General features: G+C 39.6%; 1 protein-coding gene across 2 annotated transcripts in view; it reads left to right on the plus strand.

The window, feature by feature from the left end:
• Positions 1–21,708, plus strand: part of ETNK1 (ethanolamine kinase 1) — a 38,688-nt gene extending 16,980 nt beyond the window's left edge. For both annotated transcript variants that reach the window (XM_084809160.1, XM_084809159.1), the window contains exons 5-8: positions 7,248–7,331; positions 8,546–8,706; positions 12,203–12,276; positions 13,655–21,708. In XM_084809160.1, coding sequence (XP_084665286.1) covers positions 7,248–7,331; positions 8,546–8,706; positions 12,203–12,276; positions 13,655–13,727 — 392 coding nt within the window. In that variant the 3' untranslated portion in view covers positions 13,728–21,708. The remainder of the gene's footprint in view (positions 1–7,247; positions 7,332–8,545; positions 8,707–12,202; positions 12,277–13,654) is intronic.
• The last annotated feature ends 330 nt before the right edge of the window (positions 21,709–22,038 follow it).

Genomic DNA, 22,038 nt, shown 5'->3' on the forward strand with positions numbered 1-22,038 from the left:
ACAATATTACTTCCTTCATTGTGACAAATATTAGTTAATCTAAACAGGTTGTGCAAAAACAAATACCTTGTATGCATGTCGTACAATCTGTTTTACACAGTTTAAAGCTCTCAATTGTTTTACAGCCTTTCCGTTTCAATCAAATACCTCCCACAGCTTTTTATTAAGGCGACACCAGTGGCATTATGGCTATTCTCATGGATCCACCTGTGAGGTTCCAACCCCTGATCAGAGGTTCATACCTTGCAGTTCTTCTGCTGCAGTCTACTGCTACAAGGGTCCTCTGAGCTACTGATGAGTCATGAGACCCTTTGGGAATCTGTCTAAGGAAACACGTTCCTTAGATTTGACTTGGAAGTCCAAAAATATGTTTGGGGAGAGATATGTAAACTTTATTGATACAAATGAGAATTGTTTCATCAGATCTGAGGAAAGTGACTTATCTGCAAAGACGTTTCTCATGGTGGAACCTTTTTTACTGAGTGCCAAGACAAAAAGTTCAGAATTGAACGTTGTCAGAATATCTAGGCTTGACATTCCCACTTTTGAAACAAATCTGCTGTCATTTTCTTTTGTAAACAGAGTGGAGAATAAATCAGTGAGAGCAGTACATCATTTAAGAGCATTTCTACAAAAACCAGTGTGTGAGTGTTTAGCATTTGGGAACAGGGAGGGGGAGAGGGAGAATTCTCAATATGGAAAAATGCTTGCAACTTTTTAAAGGTGGGGAAAGTACTAAGTGTATGTAGTAGCTAGACTGTATCCATTAAAGGTGAAGTGTTTAAATATTGCAGCACAACACATACACAGTAAGGGCAGATCTCAGGTGATTATTTCCCATCTGATAGTTGTAGTTACCAAATGATATGCATGACTATCATTTGTTAACTCCCAATTAAGAGGTCTTGTGAATTAGCCTTAGCGATGCTTAAGACTTCTGCAATGCTGAAATGTTGAGCATTGTTTTAATCTTGGAGTAAGTAAGCCATGTATAAAATACTAAAGCTGTGTATTGTCTTGTACTGGGCAACAGTGTTTATGAAACTGGTACATAATATTATTAAGAGAAACCATTTACTTTTGCAGTGGAAACTCAGCTTTAACTTTAACTTAAGCTAGTCATGCAGTAGAACGCAAATTCTTAAAGAATGCAGTTAAAATATCTGCATGCTAAAAATGTTTTGCAAGTTACTTGAATAAAACACATTCAGTGATGCAGTTTGCTCTCGGTTCTCTTCCATTTTTTGCTATTTTTTTCACTTCAGGCTTTTTACTCCAAAATTTTAATCTTTGGAAACATGGCACTAACTAATGTGCCATTTTGTCACTTACTCTTTTAATGGTATCTGTATTGAAAGTTGGCCTCTGGCAATGAAGGTCTGTTAGATCACTTTATCCACTGTGAGTGGTTCCCATGTAAAACTTAATACTTAGATGTGGGCATTGCTTGAGATGTCCATGACAATGAGATGTCATCTAGCTTGAACTCATAAGAGAAAAGGGAAGGTAGAATTATTTTAAAATAAATAAATTAAAACAAAAAAAAATGGCCTCTTTTCTCGCCTCTGCTTGAAGACATTGTATATGTTTTGAGAGAACAGTTCATTAGTATTAAATTAGTTGTACTAAATGTTACTTAGATAACGTCTTAAAGAAACTTCGCTTTCTTAATCTCTTTGCTTGACATTGCCTTTTACTTCAGTTTATCAGATGATTGGCTACGCTTGAGTTACCTGTTTAATTTATTCTTCAAAAGAACCAAATATATCATCACCCTTTATCCTAAGTCCACAACAAAGCTGTGAAAATGAGCTCTATTTTCTCTAACCATTACATTTTCTGTCATCCTTAAGCATCTTCTTGTTCATAGGCTTAGATCATAAGGTTCATGGAAATAACGTTTCCCTTCCCTTCACCCCCCCCCCCCCGTCCCCTCCACCCTACCTTGTTCAGGAGTGTCCCCATCCTCCAGAGAGGCTTTTTGGACTTCACAGATGGCTGCAGGTGGAGGAGGGGATGGAACACTTTCCTTCTGTGAACTTCTACAAGATAACTTATTGTAGGGTTCAAACCATTATCTTGAAATATATGTGCCTCATTTACATGTCCTTATTAGCTTAGCCCAGCCTTCCCCACCCAGGAAGCAGTAAAACAGTCTTAAAGCCCAGTTTATTTACTGATGCTATTCTATACCACACTGCTACAACAAACATCTCTTGGTATAAATCAGTGATTGCTTAACTTGTATGTTAAGAATCTTTCTGTCTGCATTCCTATAATCTACTTGAGATTCTGCTTTCTCTTTCAAATGACCTGGTTAGGACATAATGCTTAGCCATAGTTTAGCATTATGTACAGGAGCCTGCTCCCCTATCCTCCACTGCGGTTGTGAGGAGGAGAACAGAAGCATCTGCTTCCATTTTCAATTAACCAGTTGTTTTGGACAAACTATGGCTAGTTTAAACAGTTTTAACTTGGTTTGTTCAGATAAACCAACTTTTAAACGAATCACTAGGTTGTGGTTCAGATCAAATGACAAACTACAGTTTGGTTCCAGTATCCTTCTTCCAGCTGTGTCGGAGGAGGAGAGGGGAGGGGGAGATGCATAAACCTGAGGCCCATTTTAGTGTTGCATCTGAACACAGAAGTCGTCTCTCTAATTCAGTAAGACAACTGCAGATAAGTAACCTTTTATCTCTTAAAATGTCTACCTGTAATCTAGATATAGTTCATATTTAATAGAAATTCTAAGTGGTTAGTACTGTAGAAAAAATATGACATTACTTCTAGGTCTCTATTTTTTTCATTTCTTACCAAATGAGAAGATTTTACCAACTTCTCACAGTGTAGTATCCTCTGTAAAGTTTATAAACCTGCTTTTAAAAGCTGTAGCATCTGGAAGAGAATAGTACTACTAACTTTGAGTTTTCAATTATTTAAATCTTCCTCTGTGTTCTGCCTAGTCCAGTTAATATGCTAAGTGTCTCTTAAAATTCAAACCATGCCCTATTCTAGTTTCTGCTACCATGATACTTCTTAATACTGTTCAGGTGTCAAATACTAAGAACCGTTTAATCATAAATCATAGTGATTCACTTACAGAATATCTTAAATTGAGTTTGTCACCAGTGCGAGGACTTGCCTTGCGTGGCCTCCTACCTTCTTATGGGCAAGGAGCCACTCACGAATTGGCAGCAGCTCACAGAGGTCTCCAGGAGAATCAGCAGTGGTGACTGAGAAGCTGTTGCCCAGCCTGGAAGTCATCTGGCTGTACTACAGAGAGAAGATGCAGAGGCAGCTGGCAAAGTGTCAACCTTTGGGCAGCAGCTGGAGCAGCTTAGGGGAAAGGAAAAAGAAAGTGGAAAGACAGAGAAGGATGAAAGGAGATTGGGGCAGCTGGGAAAGGGAAGAGATGGGTGTGGGAGCTTGGGAAGCAGAGTCACTTAGAACACATAGAAGAAAGCAACAGATGTGTGGGTGAGCCAAATGCTCCTGACAGGAAAGAGTGCTCCAGCGGGGATGGAAGCCTGAGGAAAGGGCCCCCCCCCCAAAAAAGGGAGGAAGAGAATATTGTAAGGCAAAAAAGGGCAAGGCAGGCTGAACAGGCATGGCAGGAATGTCCAGAAACCTTTTTGCTCCACAGTGTCCACTTATCTTAAGACAGAAGGGTGTCCCAGAGATGAAGAGTCAAGGCAGTTGTCTTCACCCCAGAAACACCATAAAAAGTGGAAGATAAAAGGAATTGACGTACCTGTCGTTTTGACTTACCTGGCCCGGCCTCAATGCAAGGTATAGGCAGTTCTCACAGATAGAACGACTATCCTACAGACTGATCTCTGCCTTATTATCCTTTAGTTATTTACTTACCTTTGGTGCTTTGATCCCTGGATTGTTATACGGCTTAAGAAACAGCCAAAGTAAAGCACGTTTATTTTGTGGACTCTAGAGTTGCATGCTTTAATTATGGAACCCATGGAGGCAGCGGGCTTTGAGGTATCATTCCCACCCCTGCCAATGGGGACAGAGTAGTATAAAATAGCTTTGCTATAGTGTCTAATATCTTGCTGTTGGACAAGTAGGTATTCTGAAACTTCTATTCTTATGTAGGGAAAAAAATTACCTTAATATCAAACAGCTTTCAGTTTTGTATAAAACAGGAAAAGAGACATCTCTAAAGGTAGTGCATAGGGTTCCAAAATGACTTATTCTAACACATACACTGAATTATAACTTCACAAGTGTCCTCCTTCTAACTTGGCCTGACTTCAAATTGTGCATAAAATACTATGGATCTTAAAAGTAGTTCACTGAACTTTCCCCCCCTGAAATGTGGCAGTTTTTAATGGACTCTAGAAACTGGTGGTGAGCTGGACTTATTCACACAGTGCCAGCTGAAGCTGCCTCTTGCTGCTTTACTAATTGAGGCTAGTGCCATTCAGGATATTAAACGCTAAAGTTGTATTGCCTTGCATAACTCATCTATAATTACTGCCTATCATTTCTGAAGAAACACTTTGCAGTACTTAAAAGTCTAGATAACTAGCATCAAGTTAAGAAGCAACAGTGTAAATCCAGTTTTTGCATTCATATTTAATTCTTCCAGAGGGAATGTAGTATATTACTGCAGCGTTCTCCGTATTGACTGCAAATCCAAGCTCATTTCTCTATTTTCTCTATATCTCTGTGTCTTTTTCTCCTCTTGCTTTCCGTTCCTCATAGGTCTCTCTCCTTGACAAACTATTCATCACTTAAAAGCCACAGTTATCATGGAATGGTTACACTGAGTTATAACTTACACTAGATGTCCTTGAAAACATTGGTTGCATCAATTGCAGCGTTGAACACAAAGGGGATTCCCTACCCTACCCTTTGCTCAAGGGACTCACAGGAATGGCCTGGGATGTGGGGTAGAGAGCTGCAGTGGGAGGGAGGAATTTGGCTGAGGCAACTTCTGCAATCTGGCTCCACCTAATTCCATCTCCCACTGCAGCCCCTCCTCCTGCCCTCCACATACTAGGTGCTCACGTTTTAATGGATATACCCTGTTGGCCACAAAATGGGGATTCAATAAGTGGCATTTTGGTTAGGAATTTCAAAAGTGCTTTCTCATTTTAAATTGGTGATGAGATTCCTTTGATACAAGCAGAAGCAGGTTTGGGTTAACTAGTTTTAAAGTAAATACTGCAAATGAATTCTCCTGAGGACTTGGGGAACCTAGCTTTGTGGGAAGGAATAACTACCCTTCCTGAACTAATTTTTACTCATTCTGCCATGCAGTTATGTTTCATTATGAGAAGTTTCTCCTTGGCATAAATAAAAACAGGTGTAGAATATTAGGCTTAGAAATTGATAAAATTATGCCTGCCTACAGCCATGTTTCCTTGAAGTCTAAAATCAAAGGGAGCTGTGCATCTTGAACATTTGTATTTCTTGAAAAACTTAAATTTAAGGCTGAGTTCCACTGTAATGCCAGTCCGGAAAAGGAAGGGCAGTGAAATGCAGAACTTTTCTCTTTAAAGTTTTGTGTCTTATCAAATATGAGTTTGCCAAATTTTCTTCATCTGCTACAGATTAGGTATGCCATTGTTGCTGCCAAGTGGCGGCGTGCACCGTGCTACTTAAAGGCACTGACTGGAGGTTTATCACATCACTTGTTCGCATGCACCTCCCCCTAGGAGAGCACGGAGCCTGGTAACAGCCTCATCTGTATCTTAGCTTCATTTTCTTATTTTGTAATACTGTTAATTATAACTGGAAATTAGCATTTGAATAAAAGCAAGAGTTAGCTGGTGGTAATAACGGCACTGCAAACATATATCTCAAAGTATAACTTGAGTGCAAAAGAATGTTTATTTTAAATAACTGCCTAATACTTTGTATATGCAGGCCTTTCACCTGCCATCTTTATTGCGTTTTAAATGCAAACATTGAATAAAAAATATATGAACAGGCTTCTCTTAAACATTAGCTCCATTGTATGACAAAACAATAATTAAGCAAGAATTGGGCTGTGCATCTTTACTGGTACATAAGATGACCTGAGTGGTTTAGAAACAGCAGTCATTTAGAGGCTACAAGAATTAGTTTCATGATTTGCCTGTAGGGTGTAAATTACTCTCTGGCTTGCTATCACAACATTGGTATGGAAGTCTCTGTAGAACTTAAAGAAAATTAAAATGTTTTAAATATATTCTTAAAAACGTGTTTACAGAGCTCTAAAAGCATACCTATGCTACAAACTTATACCGGTTTTATCAGTTAACTGTGATCACATTGCCCCAAAGAATCCCAGAAAACCGTAGTTGTGGTGAGAGTGCAGAAAACTGTTGAGAGATCCCTTGCCTCTCACAGAACTACTATTCCCAGGTTTTCCATGGAAGAGGGGATAACTGATAGAACCCCTTTAAGTTATGTGGTGTAGATAAGGATTGCTGCCAAGATGTTCTAGCAGTGGGAAAATGTAGTTCTTCCGCTTGCACTGCACCATGTTTAACTAAAATACTGTTTACCATCACAGCATAATGTATTTTTCCTTGTTTTCCCTTGATCGGTCGTAGTCTCTCCCACTCAAGTCTAGAAAAGCAGACAGTTGAGAGTTTTGAAATGATGGTGCTGCTTGGTTTCTTCAGGTTTTTAGTTAAAATCTGAGAAACATTAAAATCTCTGAGAAGAGGCTAATTGAATGATTACATAATTTGTCTGAATATTTATTATAATGGATTATGCAGCTTTTTTTGTTCTGACATTGGAGAAATACTTTCCTGGGAGAATATGTGCCACAATGTAGGCAAGGTAACAACTCCTTATAGAGTCCAATCCTGTGCAGAGTAGAAAAATAGAAAATAGATAAATAACGCAGGGCACATATTAATTGATGCAAAACTACTAGTATTGCATTAATGAATGCCTATAAGGGTGGTAGTTCATCAGATGAGCATTAATATTCAGAGGCCAAGTAATTCTCACTATTGGAGTTTAAGATAACTGATGCCTCCTGCACTATGAAAGCAAATATGATGCTTAAGATTTAACTGTCAAACAATTAAGAACATATGTCTTTAATAAAGAAGCTTATTCTGTTTGTTAAAACAAACAAAATCACAGCCTTATCCTGGAATGTCTTAAAAGTGCATGCAACTGAGCACAACAGACTGGAACACATTGGCATGTGTTAAAAAGCACAGTGAAGTTTCAGGGTATTGTCCCATACTTACTCTTACAAATTTTATTGTTTGTGTCTCGTGTAGGTGATGTTCAGTTCATTGACTACGAGTACGCTGGATATAATTACCTGGCTTATGACATTGGGAACCACTTCAATGAATTTGCAGGTAGTTTAGTGACATGGTTTTGCTGTAGTAAGTTAATATGAGCTTGATTAATTGCTACCACTGGGGTCAATATGGGCCTGATTTGATCTTCTTTTTCTCTTCTCACCACCCCCCTCCACTGTGAACAGGAATAGTCCTTTGACTTGCTTACTCCCCCCACCCCTCAGTGCACACACTGTGGCAGGTGGGGGAGAATTCCACTGTGACTTGAACACAGAAGTTGAACCCTCCTCTATGCACAGTGTCAGAAGTTGCGGGGTGGGGGGTGTAAGTCCAGGACTGTCCTGATCCTGCTGTGCTGAGAAAATTTCTGAACAAGTCATACGTCTTTGGCTGTAGGGTTTAGCCCCTGTGCCCTTTGTTCCTGCTTTTAATCTACATATTTCTCCTATGGATGCATACTATAATGTTCTACTAAGCAATGTTCAACAGTAAGATTAGAAAGAAGACAATGCAGGAGGAGGTGTTCTTACTGAAATATGCCCTTTTTAGAGCCCTTAATTGCAACTCAAGTATAAATCTGTATGAATTATGTTCTAACTAAGCTTCCTTTTAGGACTATTTCACATAAAAGGGTTTCATACACAGGGTTTCATACTTCAGTGTAGGAGAATCACATCATCACCATAATGTGTGGCAAATGTACACCCAGGTTACAACTCAGGCTGTTCACCAGTTAGCGTTTTAGTGTTTTAATCAACTGCCTTTTAACCAGTTAATTATTTTACAGTTAAATCTGTTAACATATTATCAAAACCTACATATGGGTTTCTGTTTTAGATAGTTAAGAAACTGTAAAAGATGCCCCCCACTAATGAAAACTGGCTACCAGTGGTTAGTCAACTAAAGTTTTAGTTGGTTGATTTGTTGCTAATTAAACAGATTAAAGCCTGCAGCCATAGCTACAACATATACTTAGTGTTATTACACAAAAGTAATATCCATTAAAGTGCTTCCTATTGTGGTGCAATGGGCATGCATGTTTCAGAGTTGCACACAGTTGGTTATAGGGTACAAAAATAAGCATGTCCTGATTTTTTCCTAGGTCTGTGTACTTTGCTAGTTCAGTGATCCATATGATGTCTGCTGTATACCACAAATCTAATCTTGTTATACATGTTGGCTAATGTGCAAGGTATAACATGACAGTGCAGAATTTTGTAAAATTTCTGGAAATGTCAAGCTTCGTTTTTAAAAAATATGCTGTCGCTTAGGAGTGAGTGAGGTAGACTATAGCCTCTATCCGAGCAGAAAACTGCAGGAACAGTGGCTGAGAGCTTACCTGGAAGCCTATAAGGAGTATAAAGGATTTGGAACAGATGTCACAGAGAAAGAGGTTGAAGTACTTTATGTCCAAGTCAACCAGTTCGCTCTGGTAAGTTTTAAGATTTCTTTGGCTTATACACTTCAAATATCCTGTTTGCATATGTTCTCTACAACAGAACATGTGTTATAAATATTAGGCAGCACCTGAAGGGAAAGTAAAGTAATTGTAGGCCTTTTGTTATTGGGCTGCCAGTTGAGAGCAGATCTAAACAATTTAGAATACAGTTATCTGAGAAAGGATAACAATATTCTAATATGAGATAGTGAGAGTGGGTTCCACCTAATCTCCTATGGAAACATGTATTATAGACAATGTTTTCTGTCACGTCCTTTCCAACCCCCCCCCCCCCCCCGGAAAAAATAAATGGTACATTATTATATTATTTCATTTCTATACCACCTACTAGCTGAAGCCCTGGGCCGTTCACAAGAATTACAAACCATAAAATACAAGATAAGAAAACATTGTATCAATTTTTAAAATACAAAATTTAAAACAATTTAAAAAGCTAAGCAATTTCAGTAAAAGACTAGATCTGATAAAGACAGCTGACATAAATGCCCCATCATAAGCCATTAATGCCTGGGAGTAGAAGACAGTCTTAACCTGGCACTGAAAAGATGGCAGTGTTGCCACCAAGCAGGCCTCCGTGGGGAGATCGGGGGGGGGGGCACCACTGAGGGGGCCCTATCCCTTGTCACCTTCCAAGCCTCCCTCAGAGAAGGCACTCGGAGGAAGGCCTCTGATGTTGATCATACATGGTAACGAAATTCCATAGATCTGAACACAGATGACTCACTAAAAGGTTAATAGTGTCTAACTTGAAGATAATAGTAGGGATGTCTATCACTGGGAAATCCATTCCATTCAAGACTGATGGACTTCTGCAGTGTGTCCAATCCAGTAAGTGGGGGTTGACTGAATCAGATTTGTTTTCCCCTGGACTCCAGGAAAGTTTAGTGCATTTTTTTCTTTTTGTGGGTCCTGAAAAGTGCACAAATACTGTAATTTTAAAGAACATTTTATTGCTGCTCTTGCGCAACTCCCCCTGTGTGTCCACTATGTAGCCCCCCAGGCATAGTCCCTCTTGTCAATATCCTTGTCAGTTTCATCCTCTCCACCTTACTTCATTTAGCTCAGCAGCGCCATATTACATTCTTGTCAAAGAGCTTGGCAATCCCCCCCCTCGCCCCCCGTTTCCATTGCACTTGCAATGGAATGTGTACAATGGAAGTGGGGCACCCCCAAGTGTTACTTCAACACTTCAAACCCTGAGAATCAGGTTGTTAAGTGGGCGATCTGCTCCCCTTTGCCCGAGCTATCAGTAGATGATTCAACAGCTGTCAGTGTCAAGCGTGCACAATTTTTTTTTGTTCAGTCGTGTCCGACTCTTCGTGACCCCATGGACCATAGCATGCCAGGCCTTCCTGTCCTGCGCTCTCTCCCGACGTGTGCTCAAGTCCATATTCATTGCATCGGTGATGCTATCTAGCCATCTCATCCTCTGCCATCCCCGTCTCCTTTTGCCTTCAGTCTTTCCCAGCATCAGGGTCTTTTCCAGGGAGTTTTCTCTTCGCATTAGGTGGCCAAAATATTTGAGCTTCAGCTTCAGTATCTGTCCTTCCAATGAGCAGTCAGGGTTGATTTCCTTTAGGATGGACTGATTTGACCTCCTTGCAGTCCAGGGGATTCATAAGAGTCTTCTCCAGCACCACAGTTGGAAAGCATCGATTCTTCGGCGCTCAGCCTTCCTTATAGTCCAGCTGTCACAGCCATACGTTGCTACTGGGAAAGTGCACAAATTAACCACTGACAATTCGGGAACAGGGAGCAGATCGCCCCCTTAGCAAAGTGATTGGCGATGTTTGAAGAGTTGAACTGACCCTTGGGGCCCTCACCTTCAATTGCATACTTCCCTGAGTCTCCAGCAAGTCTACTAAGATTCAACCCCCTTCTTGTGGCTCCCATTCATAGCCATTTTCTTTAAGGAAATTGCAACAATATTTGCATATATTTCAAGACCCCCCTCCCAAATTGCACGAATTGCAATTAGTGCAAATGGCAGAACCCTGGGTGTGTGTGTGGGGGAAATGTGCAAATTGCCTCCATTAAAAAAACGCACAAATCCCCATACTGGCTTGACTCATTGCACAGCTAGTTGGTGCCAGCAGAGGGAAGCAGAACAAAATCCGTGGGGCCAAACTGGAAAAAATCCATCGAGCGTCACCCCCCAAACTGTATCTTCCGACATCCCTAAATAATAGGATATTATCTGTCCTGTAGGAATAGGACCATCACTGTATTCAAGGTAGTCCTCCAGTACCTCATCCTTCCCACAACTCTTTTGAAAAGCTATGCTGCTGTTATATTGGGATGCCTTGTCCTACCCACCCTAGTACTGGTATGTGACTCCAGTAAATTGTTGTTGGGAAAGTTCTCCCCTGTACAGGAACATTTATTGGCTACGTGTAGCTAAGGCAACTCACTTGCCTCCCTTCAATTTTTGTTCAGGCTTTTTGGTCTAAAGTTATCTGAGCATAAGCGGCTGCTTCTGCTTTTTGGTAAAAGGCTAATGACTTCATTTTCTTGAAAAATGAAACTGCAAGTTCTTATTTTAGAATATGCTCTAACCTCAAAGTAAAACTACTGTGGTGGAAAAAGATTTCAGGTTATATGCTGTATTTACCTGTTCTCTTAACTTAAAATCCTAGCTTTAGAATATCTTCATTGTTCACTAAACATCATAATGTGGGGGATTATATTAGGAAAAAATAGGAACCATATTAAATACAAGTACTAGACAAAATGTTAAAAATTGAAGTGCATCCATTGTGTAGATAGGGAAGATGATGTTGGTTTGGTCTTGTTTTGATAGGTTTCGAGGCATACTGTTGAGTCCTAATATTGCAAGCTTAGTCTTTTTATAGACATGCTTCATGATGCAATTTGCCTCAAGGGATGTGAGGTTTACCTAGGGAAAATTTAATGTTGCTTGCAGCATGGGTGCTCTCCCCCCTCAAAAACCCCACCAAGTACCAAAGATGTGTTAGCAATACCTTAGTAACGTATTAGCAATAGTATATGTTAAAGCTTTGTTTTGATATTGCATAAAGTAGAGGGGTAAGATGGACTTGAAATATTTTTGCCAAGGTTGTATTACATAATATGTTTTCTGTTTGTATTACTGCACTTACTATTTCAGTGGGCATTTAAAATAAACATCTGAAGAAGTTAATTCCATTTGAAGAAGAGAAATGTCAGTAGAATACACTTGGAGCACTTCAGAATTTAAGACTAGATCTTTGCTCTGAAGACTTTCTCGGGCCTTCCATTGAGCACATTGCAAGAGAAGCCAGTTTGGTTAAAATTACCATAAATTCAAATACCGTAAAATCTAATGATAAAACAAGAGTAGACACATTCAGGATTCTAGTATTGCTATGCAGAAGTAGTTACTGAGCACCAAGTTAGTTATGAGAGTACTAATGAGATGCTGGACATACATTTTTTTGGTCAGTCTTCACTGATGTGTGTTTTTCTGCAGGCCTCTCATTTCTTCTGGGGATTGTGGGCTCTAATTCAAGCCAAATACTCCACCATTGACTTTGATTTTCTAGGGTAAGTAGCAGCACACCCTATAAGTGTATACTCAGAAGTTCATTGGGAATAACTCTGAGGTAAGTGCAGATAGGACTGTAGCCTAAGTCTATAAATTTTTGTGCTGTCTGTGACCTTGACCTCAAGTGCTCTTTCTGTAAATAATTCCCAAAGGGCAGGTGCACTGTCAGATTTCAGATGCAGGATTTTGAGTTTGAAGTACCCATAATTCTCTGTTTCTAAAATAGATACTTTCTATCTAAAATATTTTCCAGGGCTAACAAGTGCTTAAAAGAATGAAACATTTTAAAAATTAACCACCTGTCATTTAATAGATTACAATAAAATTTCTTAATTTGAAAGTTTTATGTAGATGTCACTGATAGCATTTGTTCACTTTCATCCTGTAACCTGTATGTGTGTAAACATGCGCACACGCTATCTGAATTTACAGGCATTCTTCTATGCAAGGATCAGTATCTAGCTTACTGTGTTCTATAAGGAGTTCTGTATGCCAATAGCACTATGCTAGCGATGATTTTGAAAAAAACGATGGTACTAACAATTTAGTAAACACAAGCTATTTTTAATATTTTCACTCTCACTCTCTGTTGCAGAATCACAACATAACCAAACTTAAATTGGTAGAAGCCAGTTTTAATAAACTAGAGTTAAATGAATCTCAGGAGAACCTGAGCGTTGGAGTTCATGGTTTGAATCTCGCCTCTGTTATGAAGTCACTAGGTGGCATTAGTCTTATGTCTGCAATATGGGGATAACACGCTCCTGCCTTTTATGGGAGGGGTGGATAACTTGTGGCCCTCCAGATGGTTTGGCCTACAACTCCCATTATTACTCACCATTGGCTATGCTGACTTAGGCTGATGGGAATGGTAGGCCAAAACAAGTTGCCCACTCCTGTTCTAGGTGAAGTGCTTTAAATGTTGAGATTGCATCCTCTCCACACTTACTGTGAAGTAAGGCCTGTGGAACTTAATGGGCCTTGCTTCCAAGTAAACATGTTTATGATTGCATTGTCAGAGCTTATATAAATGCCAGTTATAAATATTGATTAAACTTGCTGCCCTAAGTAGAAACCAGAGTACTAATTGGGCTAGATTTACTAGAGTGTTTGGCCTTTGACTGGATGAAAAGCCTGAATCCATCAACCCATAACTGGCCTATCCTGTTGCTGTGGTGTGAAAATCCTTTAACCTGTTTTCCCATCTACCGCAACTAAACTTGTCTGGTTTCTCAGATGTGTGCGAGACATTAGATAGCCACTAGAGGGCAGGAAAAACTAAAATTAACCGCACAACAACTCATGCAAGGAGAGTCATGGTAAATTGTGCCATAAAGGCAATAAGACTTCATTTAACATTTTTATTTCTTCGAATAGGTATGCAATTGTTCGCTTCAATCAGTATTTCAAAATGAAGAATGAAGTCATGACATTAAAACTTCCTGAGTAACAACTGACAACTTCAGTTACCCACATCTGGATAAGATTCCTTACAGTTTTTTGTCCTGGATACAGATAATGGAAAAAGCTAAACATTTGTTAATTTTGTAATGTTCCTATGGTGGTTTTTGCTTTTCATTGCTTCTAAACAATTTTTTTTAATGTTAAACCTAAAATGAAGATCTTACTCATGTTGTAGAAGGAATAGAAACATTAGATTTATAAAACATAGGGAAAGCAAATTTAATCCTTTATCTCGTAATTTTTAACGTGATATGTGAATTATTTATTATGAATTTAACATTCCATTGCTGCTTTTCATCAATTCTCTTTAAGGGAGGGGGTGCAGGCTGTAGTACTATCATGTTACATTGACATTAACGTATGAGAAGTCAATATAAAATTGTCGAACTGCAAGCTGTACAAATACATGAACAGGAGCAGTTGCACTGAAGTACACAACTGATTGGTGCTGACTAGAGAGCTACGACGGGGTGGGACAAAATAGTTTTCATGCTGTAACTTCTAGAAGTTCTGCCTAAGTACGGTGGAGGGAAAAACTGGACATCCATCTTGTATAACATATAGATGAAAATTTGCAGCAGCCTGCTCACTCATTAACGAAAACACCACCACCACCACCACACAGTCCCTGTGTAGGCTTTTAAATTGTAGGAGGAGGCTTTTAACGTCAAATGTAAGCTTTAAATGACCACTGTACAAATATGTCATGTCATTTCCTCCCTTAAAAAGGATTTTTCAAAACTTTTGAACATTTCAGTATATAGTCTAGGGATAGACATGTTAAGATACTATAGTAGAAGCCAGCAGGACAAGCTGTTGAACAGTCCTGTAGTGTTTGGGAGCAAAACTCTACCATTGAATTTTCTTATTTGTTCAGTCTTTTTTGCTTTTATAATATTTCTTGTCTTCAGTCTTTAGATTTGTTAGTTGGTAGATTGTCTAGTTTCTTTGCCAGATGGTGGCAAATTCATGGCTAGCCCAAAGCCTCAAGGTTAAAAGATCATTCTTGAAATAGATGGCGTTTGAAGAGTGAGGATTTGATCATGAACACATTTTTTCTTTTCTTTTTTCAAAAGCTATCCTACCAAGAATGGTTTGAACTTCAAAAATGTGAAATGAAACACAAATGTTTACTGAGAGAGAGAGAGAGAGAGTGTGTGTGTGTGTGTGTGTGTAGAATGGGAAAAAGGCTTTAAACTTTGAAAGTCACTGCACCGAGTTGAGTAGTCACGCAGACAACTCTATTAGTCTGAAACTTTTCACTTTGGTCACTTAAGTGCCCATATGTACAAAGTCTGTGTTCATGCGCAGTATGTATAAACCCAAATATACCTTAAGTAGAAATATGGGGAGCCTGTTGCACAGACTCAGCAAGGATATTTATTCAGAATTATTTTATAGTACTCTGTAAAATAAACATTGGCTAAAATATAAGCCTGGTTTGTTTAATGATACATACAGCAATTAACAAGGATGAGAAGTTCACCCCCAAAGATCAGTGAATGGTCTTCTGTTTATTTACAAAACCAATGTCATGATTTTACACGTATTTTGAGGTGTAATATTTCTAAAGCCGCAACCTTCAAACGCCCTGCATTGGAGTAGTTCTATTAGGAAATGGAACTATTCCATAGAAAGTAGACTGCAATCTGAAACTTAGTCACTCTTGAAACTTAAATACTAATGGACTATGGCAACTATACTTTTAAGAAGCATTTTTAGCACTTATCAGTATACTTTCTTAAATTGGGCAGTTTCTCTTGATGTTCAGTGTTGAGCTAACTAGTTAGAGGAAAAATAAAATTTATCAGGTAAAGGATGTCGCTAGAGCTTTAGAAAATGTCAAAACAGAATAGATCTTCTCTCCTGAGAATTGAATTCCTTTATCAAAGTCTGATTCTCAATGCATTTTAGTATAGACTTTAATGCCATCTTATAAAATCACTAGTTCAATGAGACATGTAAGTATTAAATGAATTTATGGAATTAGATTATTAAGGACTAGATTTTCAAAAAGATTAAAATTACTTTGTTAAAAACAGTATCTGAATTAAGCCCTTTTTAGAATGTTACTGTTTGAAAAATGCAAGTGTATAGGACTTCTCAAATAAGTTTGCACATTGAAATACTGGAACTAGTTCTTGTCAGTTCTGGCAAATTTAAGGAATGCTTGCTAATGGCTACTATCTTATTAATTTATGTGAAACATCTCTTTGACATTGGCTAGATAGAGGATGATATCCCAACTTGTCCTTCTCCCTGAGAGCTGGTTGCATGTGCTAGAAGACAGTTCTGTCCATCTATTTTGCTGGAAGGAGACGTAATCCAAGTTGTGTCTCCATGGCCACTGTATGCCAGTCTTTGCAAATACTGTTGGTATACCAGTACTGTGCTCAGGCTGAGCTTAATCTAAATCATTTGAAAGACAAAGAAGTGACTTAGTATTGATGAACTAAACTGAAACTTTGGCTTAGTCCCTTAATGGCTGGATTTCAACCTTGCATTGGTATATTTGCCAAGCTTATTGGGGCTATTCTAGAGCAGAGAGGTCTTGAACTTTAATCAAACACAATTAATACTGTTTTAAGGCATGTTCAGAAAGGATGTCCCATTACTTTGAAGAGTAGTGCATGCAGCTTAGTTTAGGGAAATGAAGGAAGAACCTTGGTTCTTTCTAAACTGTCTGTTTCCTCCCTCTCTCATTTGAGGCTATCTTGTCCCTATTTTAAACTGAGTTGCTGAGGTGGCTTTGTCATATAATTAAAACTTTTTTAACCAGCTGGTTCACATTTTTAAGTACTTGAATTTTTTTTCCAGAGCTCTAGAAACAACCTCATGTAATTCTGGCTGTGACTTGCCAACAAACTATTCTGTTGCCTTTACTTTTAAGCTAAAGGTTCTGAATGCCATGCCCAATGACATTGTAACAAACATGTACTGAAAATGATAAAGAGGGTTATTACCAATGGCATTCAACCCTGCGCAACATCAGCCTACAGATCATAGTGGCCTAGTAGCTTTTGTAAAGCAGAATTGCGTGAATTTTTCATCACACCGGCAATCAGACCAGGTTAATCATCATCATACCTGATTGATCCAGACACCAAAGCATCCTAGGTAATGGTGATGGATTAAAAAAATTTTTTTTGGTATCGTTTTGAACTCTGGCCTGGGGTTCTCAATGTGAATTTTGTAGAAGGCTTAGCAAACTGATTTATGGTAACCGGGTCTGACTGTGTATATAAAATAGTGTAAATAACCATTTGTAAATTAGTGTGAATTGTATGGTACCTCGCATTTATGAACTTACGTATTTCATTGTACTCTCTCCTTTTGTAGAAATTTTGATGTAAAGAAAAATCAGTTCTTCATATGTGCTGACCTCTTATTGTTAAATTGATCACATTCAAGGGGAAACTCCGTTGTGGAGCAATAGGATACAGTATCTGGAAGTACACATTAGCTTTCATAATACATCTTTTCATTGTGCCTGTAGTGTCTGCTTTCATGTTTGCACATTTATTTTGGAGGAAGTAATCACTCTGAAAATGAATAAGTTAATACGATAATTGGTTTTAAGTGACAATGCCCACTATTCCAGTAGGGAGCAGATCGGCTAATTAGAGGGAAAAGGACTTTCCCATTGGACAGAAATAATGAAGTTCTGCTCTGAGGCCAACTTAACACTGGCTTGTCAGCGCATGGATAGGTTGCTTTTGCTGAAGGAAAACCTTGTGCAGTTTCCTGACTGAAATAAACGGCACAATCATCAAAGCTTTTTTTTAGGCAGGCAGGAGTAATGCAACAGGAAGACATAACTGTATATAAACTGATCTGTTTTACTGTAGCATGTCACTGCAGCAAAGATATACTCAAGTATAGAAGCATATGAGTTTAAATCTTTCCATAACATGAGTGTATAAGAACTCCAGTTTGTATTTAAGCCTGCTGAATGTTTGGCTCTTCATAACTTACCTGGTTTTGTGCCCACTGTGCCACATTGATTTTCTGAAAAAATCTTGTTCTACACATGGAGAGCTTTTTGTTGGGTGTCCTTGAAGGTTGTTAACGTTGCATGCGTTCAGGGCTAGCTTTTCTTTCTGCCGCAGCAAAGTCGGTAGAATCACAAGTCTCTTTAAACTGATCCCATTTCATTAATAAAATCTTCATCCTAGTTAGAACCTAGTCTTTTTCATTCCTGGTATGCGTTTTTGAGAACTTGTATTCTATTTTACTGAGCCTAACTTTAACATTCATTTAATAATACTTCATCTGTTTTATTCCTGCTCCTTACCCCATCCCTCCAAGCTTGGCCTCAGCACTTAACTCTTCAACATAGCTTACTACTGTCCATAACTCACCTGTAAGGAGTTCTATTTCCATTTAGTTTCATACCACCCACATTTTGGTATTTTGTCTAATCTACTTAGCTTTGGGGAAATTACGGACAAATTGTCTTGTACATATAGATTGAAAATGTAAGTGTTGGTGTGGGAATCTTCCATTTTGACATCCTTTAGGAAGCCTGTCAATACTAGTCTGGAATTGACACTAGATTCAGGTCCCTGAATGTTCTCATGCAAATTCTTCTTTCAGATTTGGCTCTCCATATGAACAATAGCAATATTAATTCACAGGTTGGATGTGAAGTTGTCTAGTAAAGCACTTAAATGAGTTATAAAGTGCTGCAAACTAAAAGTGCTGTAGAAATTATAAATGCAGTTCTTAGATTATGAGGGGAAATACTGATGAAGATGCAGCACCTCAACTGGGAAAATGGAGATGAGGAATTGACATTAGTCATAAGATGCAGTCAATTTACTGCCTGGACCTCATTAATTTATAGGGTTTAAGTATAAAATGGTTTCTCATGCTTTCTGGAATGCCCTTTTGTAAGCAGCTGTCATTTTTTAAAGGTAGGCTATAATTGTGTATGGCTACTTAATACTTGATCGTTGCAAATAGTCTCAGCACTGAAAATATTCTGGTACCTCAGGTAATAAAACTTGGCATTTAGGGTGTATTGAGTTCATCTTGAGACCTACTGTCCGTATGTCCCTGACAACCAGCACATCAAGAAGACTTCCTGTAACTTTCGATTGTCCCATTACATTTTAAACCTATGTCTGTTGAGTTCAATCTTGTCCTGTGAAGGGTTTGCCTGTCTAAGGGAAAGAAAAAAGTAACCTCATGTGTATGTTATGAATGGAATTAAATTGTGCATTCTGTTCATTGGCTTGTACTGGAGTGAAATGTTTTTTTTCTTTAAGCTAAGCATTGTTGAAGCGATGTAACAAGGCCTTTTACCATTGATTTCAATGAAGGAATGTATCTTGCAAAGAGATTTATATTATGTAAATAATTCAAAATTGGTTGTAACAATAAAGCTGCTTTCTAACTGCAGTAATGGCCTTTATTCAGGCGACTTTGTGTTACATCTACTCATGCAGCCCATGGTAAGCCTCTTTCAGAACTACAGGTTTCTCAGAAATAGCCACGTCCAGACGTTAAGGGTGCAATCCTATGCATGTTTAGACAGGAAAAAATCATACCACTGCTGGGAGTTGTAGGACTTTTTTCTGTCTAACCATATGTAAGATTGCGCCCTAAGTCAACTGAAACTCTTTCAAAGTTGACATTTAGCTTCTGAAGTATATTGACACTTACATTCCATCCAACCCTAATATTCTGGGTTGGTGGCAATATTAAACATTTTTAAGCACTGAAAGATCCACCAAAACAAATATGTCCTTAAAACTTTGTATCGGATGTGTGAACTTAGGAGGTTCAAGGAAGAGCAGTCCCACTAGTAGGGACAATCAATCTAGAATATTTATAGTGCCCTCACTCTTCATCTTGCTCACTCTCAGCTGGAAGATCTGGAACAGGTATGTCTCAGACTTCATGGCTTGACAGTTCCTCATAAATGGCCCCTCCTGTTTGTCCCCAGTTCATCTCCCTGCATGAAGTCAGGTAGGACACTGCAAGCTCTCCTTTGCTTATCTAAGCAGTGCAACACCCTTACCAATGCCCAACGCACTCTCCTTCCCCGCTGCAATGTCACAGCCTGTTTTGGGGGGAAGATCCGTACCTTGGTAGTACATCCTCTTTGCATGCAGAGGATTCAGTCCTCAGTCCCAGGTAACTAATTAGGATCTCATGTAGGAGTGCTGGGAAAGACCTGCCTGAGATCATGGGAGAGTTGCTGCCAGTCAAAATATGCCGTAGTGGGCTGCATGGGCCAATGGTCTGACTATAATGCAGCTTCATCTGTTAAGTGGGGGGCACCCATCACTAAAATTCAACATCCTTGATCAGTCAGTGCAAGAATTTGAAGTGTGTCTCAGTCTTCTGCAGACAGGAATTTAACAATGGCATAGCTCATAGAGGCTTCTTGAGTTAAAGTATCTTTCGAGCTAATTGAGCTGTGAGAAAGTGCCAGTGAAGGAGTCATAGCACAGTTAGGTTGTACCTTCTGGCAGTTTGCCATTGGGAGATTTGCTCATGCTGTGAAACAGTACCTAGGCTGAAATGGAGAAGAGAGAACTTGCCCAAATAGCCCATAAAGTTAAGGCATAACTAAAAAAAATAAATTATGCATCCAGCTGCATTTATGGTGTTGCTAAGACAGGTGATTCCTGGGTGGAAGAAGTTGCCCTCCTTGGATTCACAGCTTGTGATGGTGATTATGAAAGGAAGCTGCTATGTCCAAAGGGGGGTATTGCAAACCATCTTGGTTTCTAGAAAGGACTGTGCTAGTAGCAGATGCCAGTTCCTTACATATGTGGAGGTTCTTTCCTACACAAAGGTATGTCTATTGGTCTAGGATTAAATACCCAAGGATGTAAACCTGTCCCAGCTAATGTGAACAAGGGAGTTCTTCATGGTCTCTGTGTATCACACACATGGGCTCTGCACCTGCACAGACCCTTGATTCAGGAGACTTCTATAGCTGAGGAAAAATTGGCAGGAACCCTTCCCCCACCATCCACTGCACATACTCCAGTGGGTTCCTGCTCAATCCGTCAGTTCTTCATTGACCACCATTATGGTAGCACTTGATTAAAGGGACTTCTCATTAGGCTTTCACTGAGGAGAAATTTATCTTTTTTTCTGGCTTTCTCTTCTCTAGTTCTGTCTTTAGCAGTTTTTCATTTTCGGTTAAGTTTGTTAGGTCTTTGTGATCCTTTGATTGCGTGGCACCTTCCGGCGCATGGCTGTTAAAGCCACTTTTTGGAAGTTCATTCGTCGCGGGGGAAAGTTACCTCCCATGAACAGTCACTTCTTGTGCCTTCTCTGGGTGAAGGTCATATTGTAGAAGCCTGCCACCACTGCATGTAATTTGGTAAGCACGCGAGAAAAAAACGCACTGATAGGCTTAAGGCAATTCTCTGGGAGAAGGTGCTGAAGGTGGTGGACACCCCGCAAAAGTCTATGGCATTGGGGTCAGATCAGCCTGCAAATTGGTCTAAGAGCACAGATAAGCTCCCTTGAAAAGAGGTTTTCGAGAAGCTGATGATTCTGCCTTCCCAGTCAACTCCATCTCAAACCACTGGCCCTTCTGATCCTTCAATCCCAGGCCGCTCCTTGGCAGTTTCTCTTGCTAAGAAATTGTTGAAAAAGGCAAGGTCTCATTCCTCCAAAGTGCAGAAGAAAAAGAAGAAAGGAGTCGAAAGAGGTTGCCTCCCTGGCTGGAATGCCTGCCCGGCTGCTGATGCCACCTCCAATATAACATTCGCCGATTCCAGTGGTTTCCGCCCCTTTGGTATCGACCTCGGTACCACCGCCAATAGCATCTATGTCGGAGGGGGACTCGACACCGACTTGGGATCAAGAGGATGTCAGGCTGGATTCTATGCATGCTCACCATGGTGAATTCTCCCTGCAATCAGGCTACTCTGCCTATTCTCGCAGGGGTGAAGGAGCACTGGTTTTTACACAGCCACGGTACAGGGAGAGGTCCCAATCTCCCCATTCTGATTGGGAGAGAGGGTCAGACTAGTCTTCCCCTCCCAAGTCGTCGCCATGATTGGGACAACTGGCATTACTATTGACCTCACCCGTATCCTTATGGACATTATGTTTATCCAGATGCTTACCAATGCCACTGAGAAGTTTCCCCATCGGCCTCCTGTAGCAGAAATCCGAGTCAGAGAGACCACGGAGTGCAGGAAAATGAGTACTTCTTTATTAATGCGAGGTCTGAAGGCTGGAATCTCTTCCAAAGAGCCAGAAGCCCCGAAGCATTGCCACACATTACTTTTATAGAGTTGATGACACACTAGCGACCCTCTCTC

The sequence above is a fragment of the Heloderma suspectum genome, chromosome 7 (genome assembly GCF_057233095.1).
Source record: "Heloderma suspectum isolate Gila_16-S chromosome 7, 16-S_ref, whole genome shotgun sequence".
NCBI lineage: Eukaryota > Metazoa > Chordata > Lepidosauria > Squamata > Helodermatidae > Heloderma > Heloderma suspectum.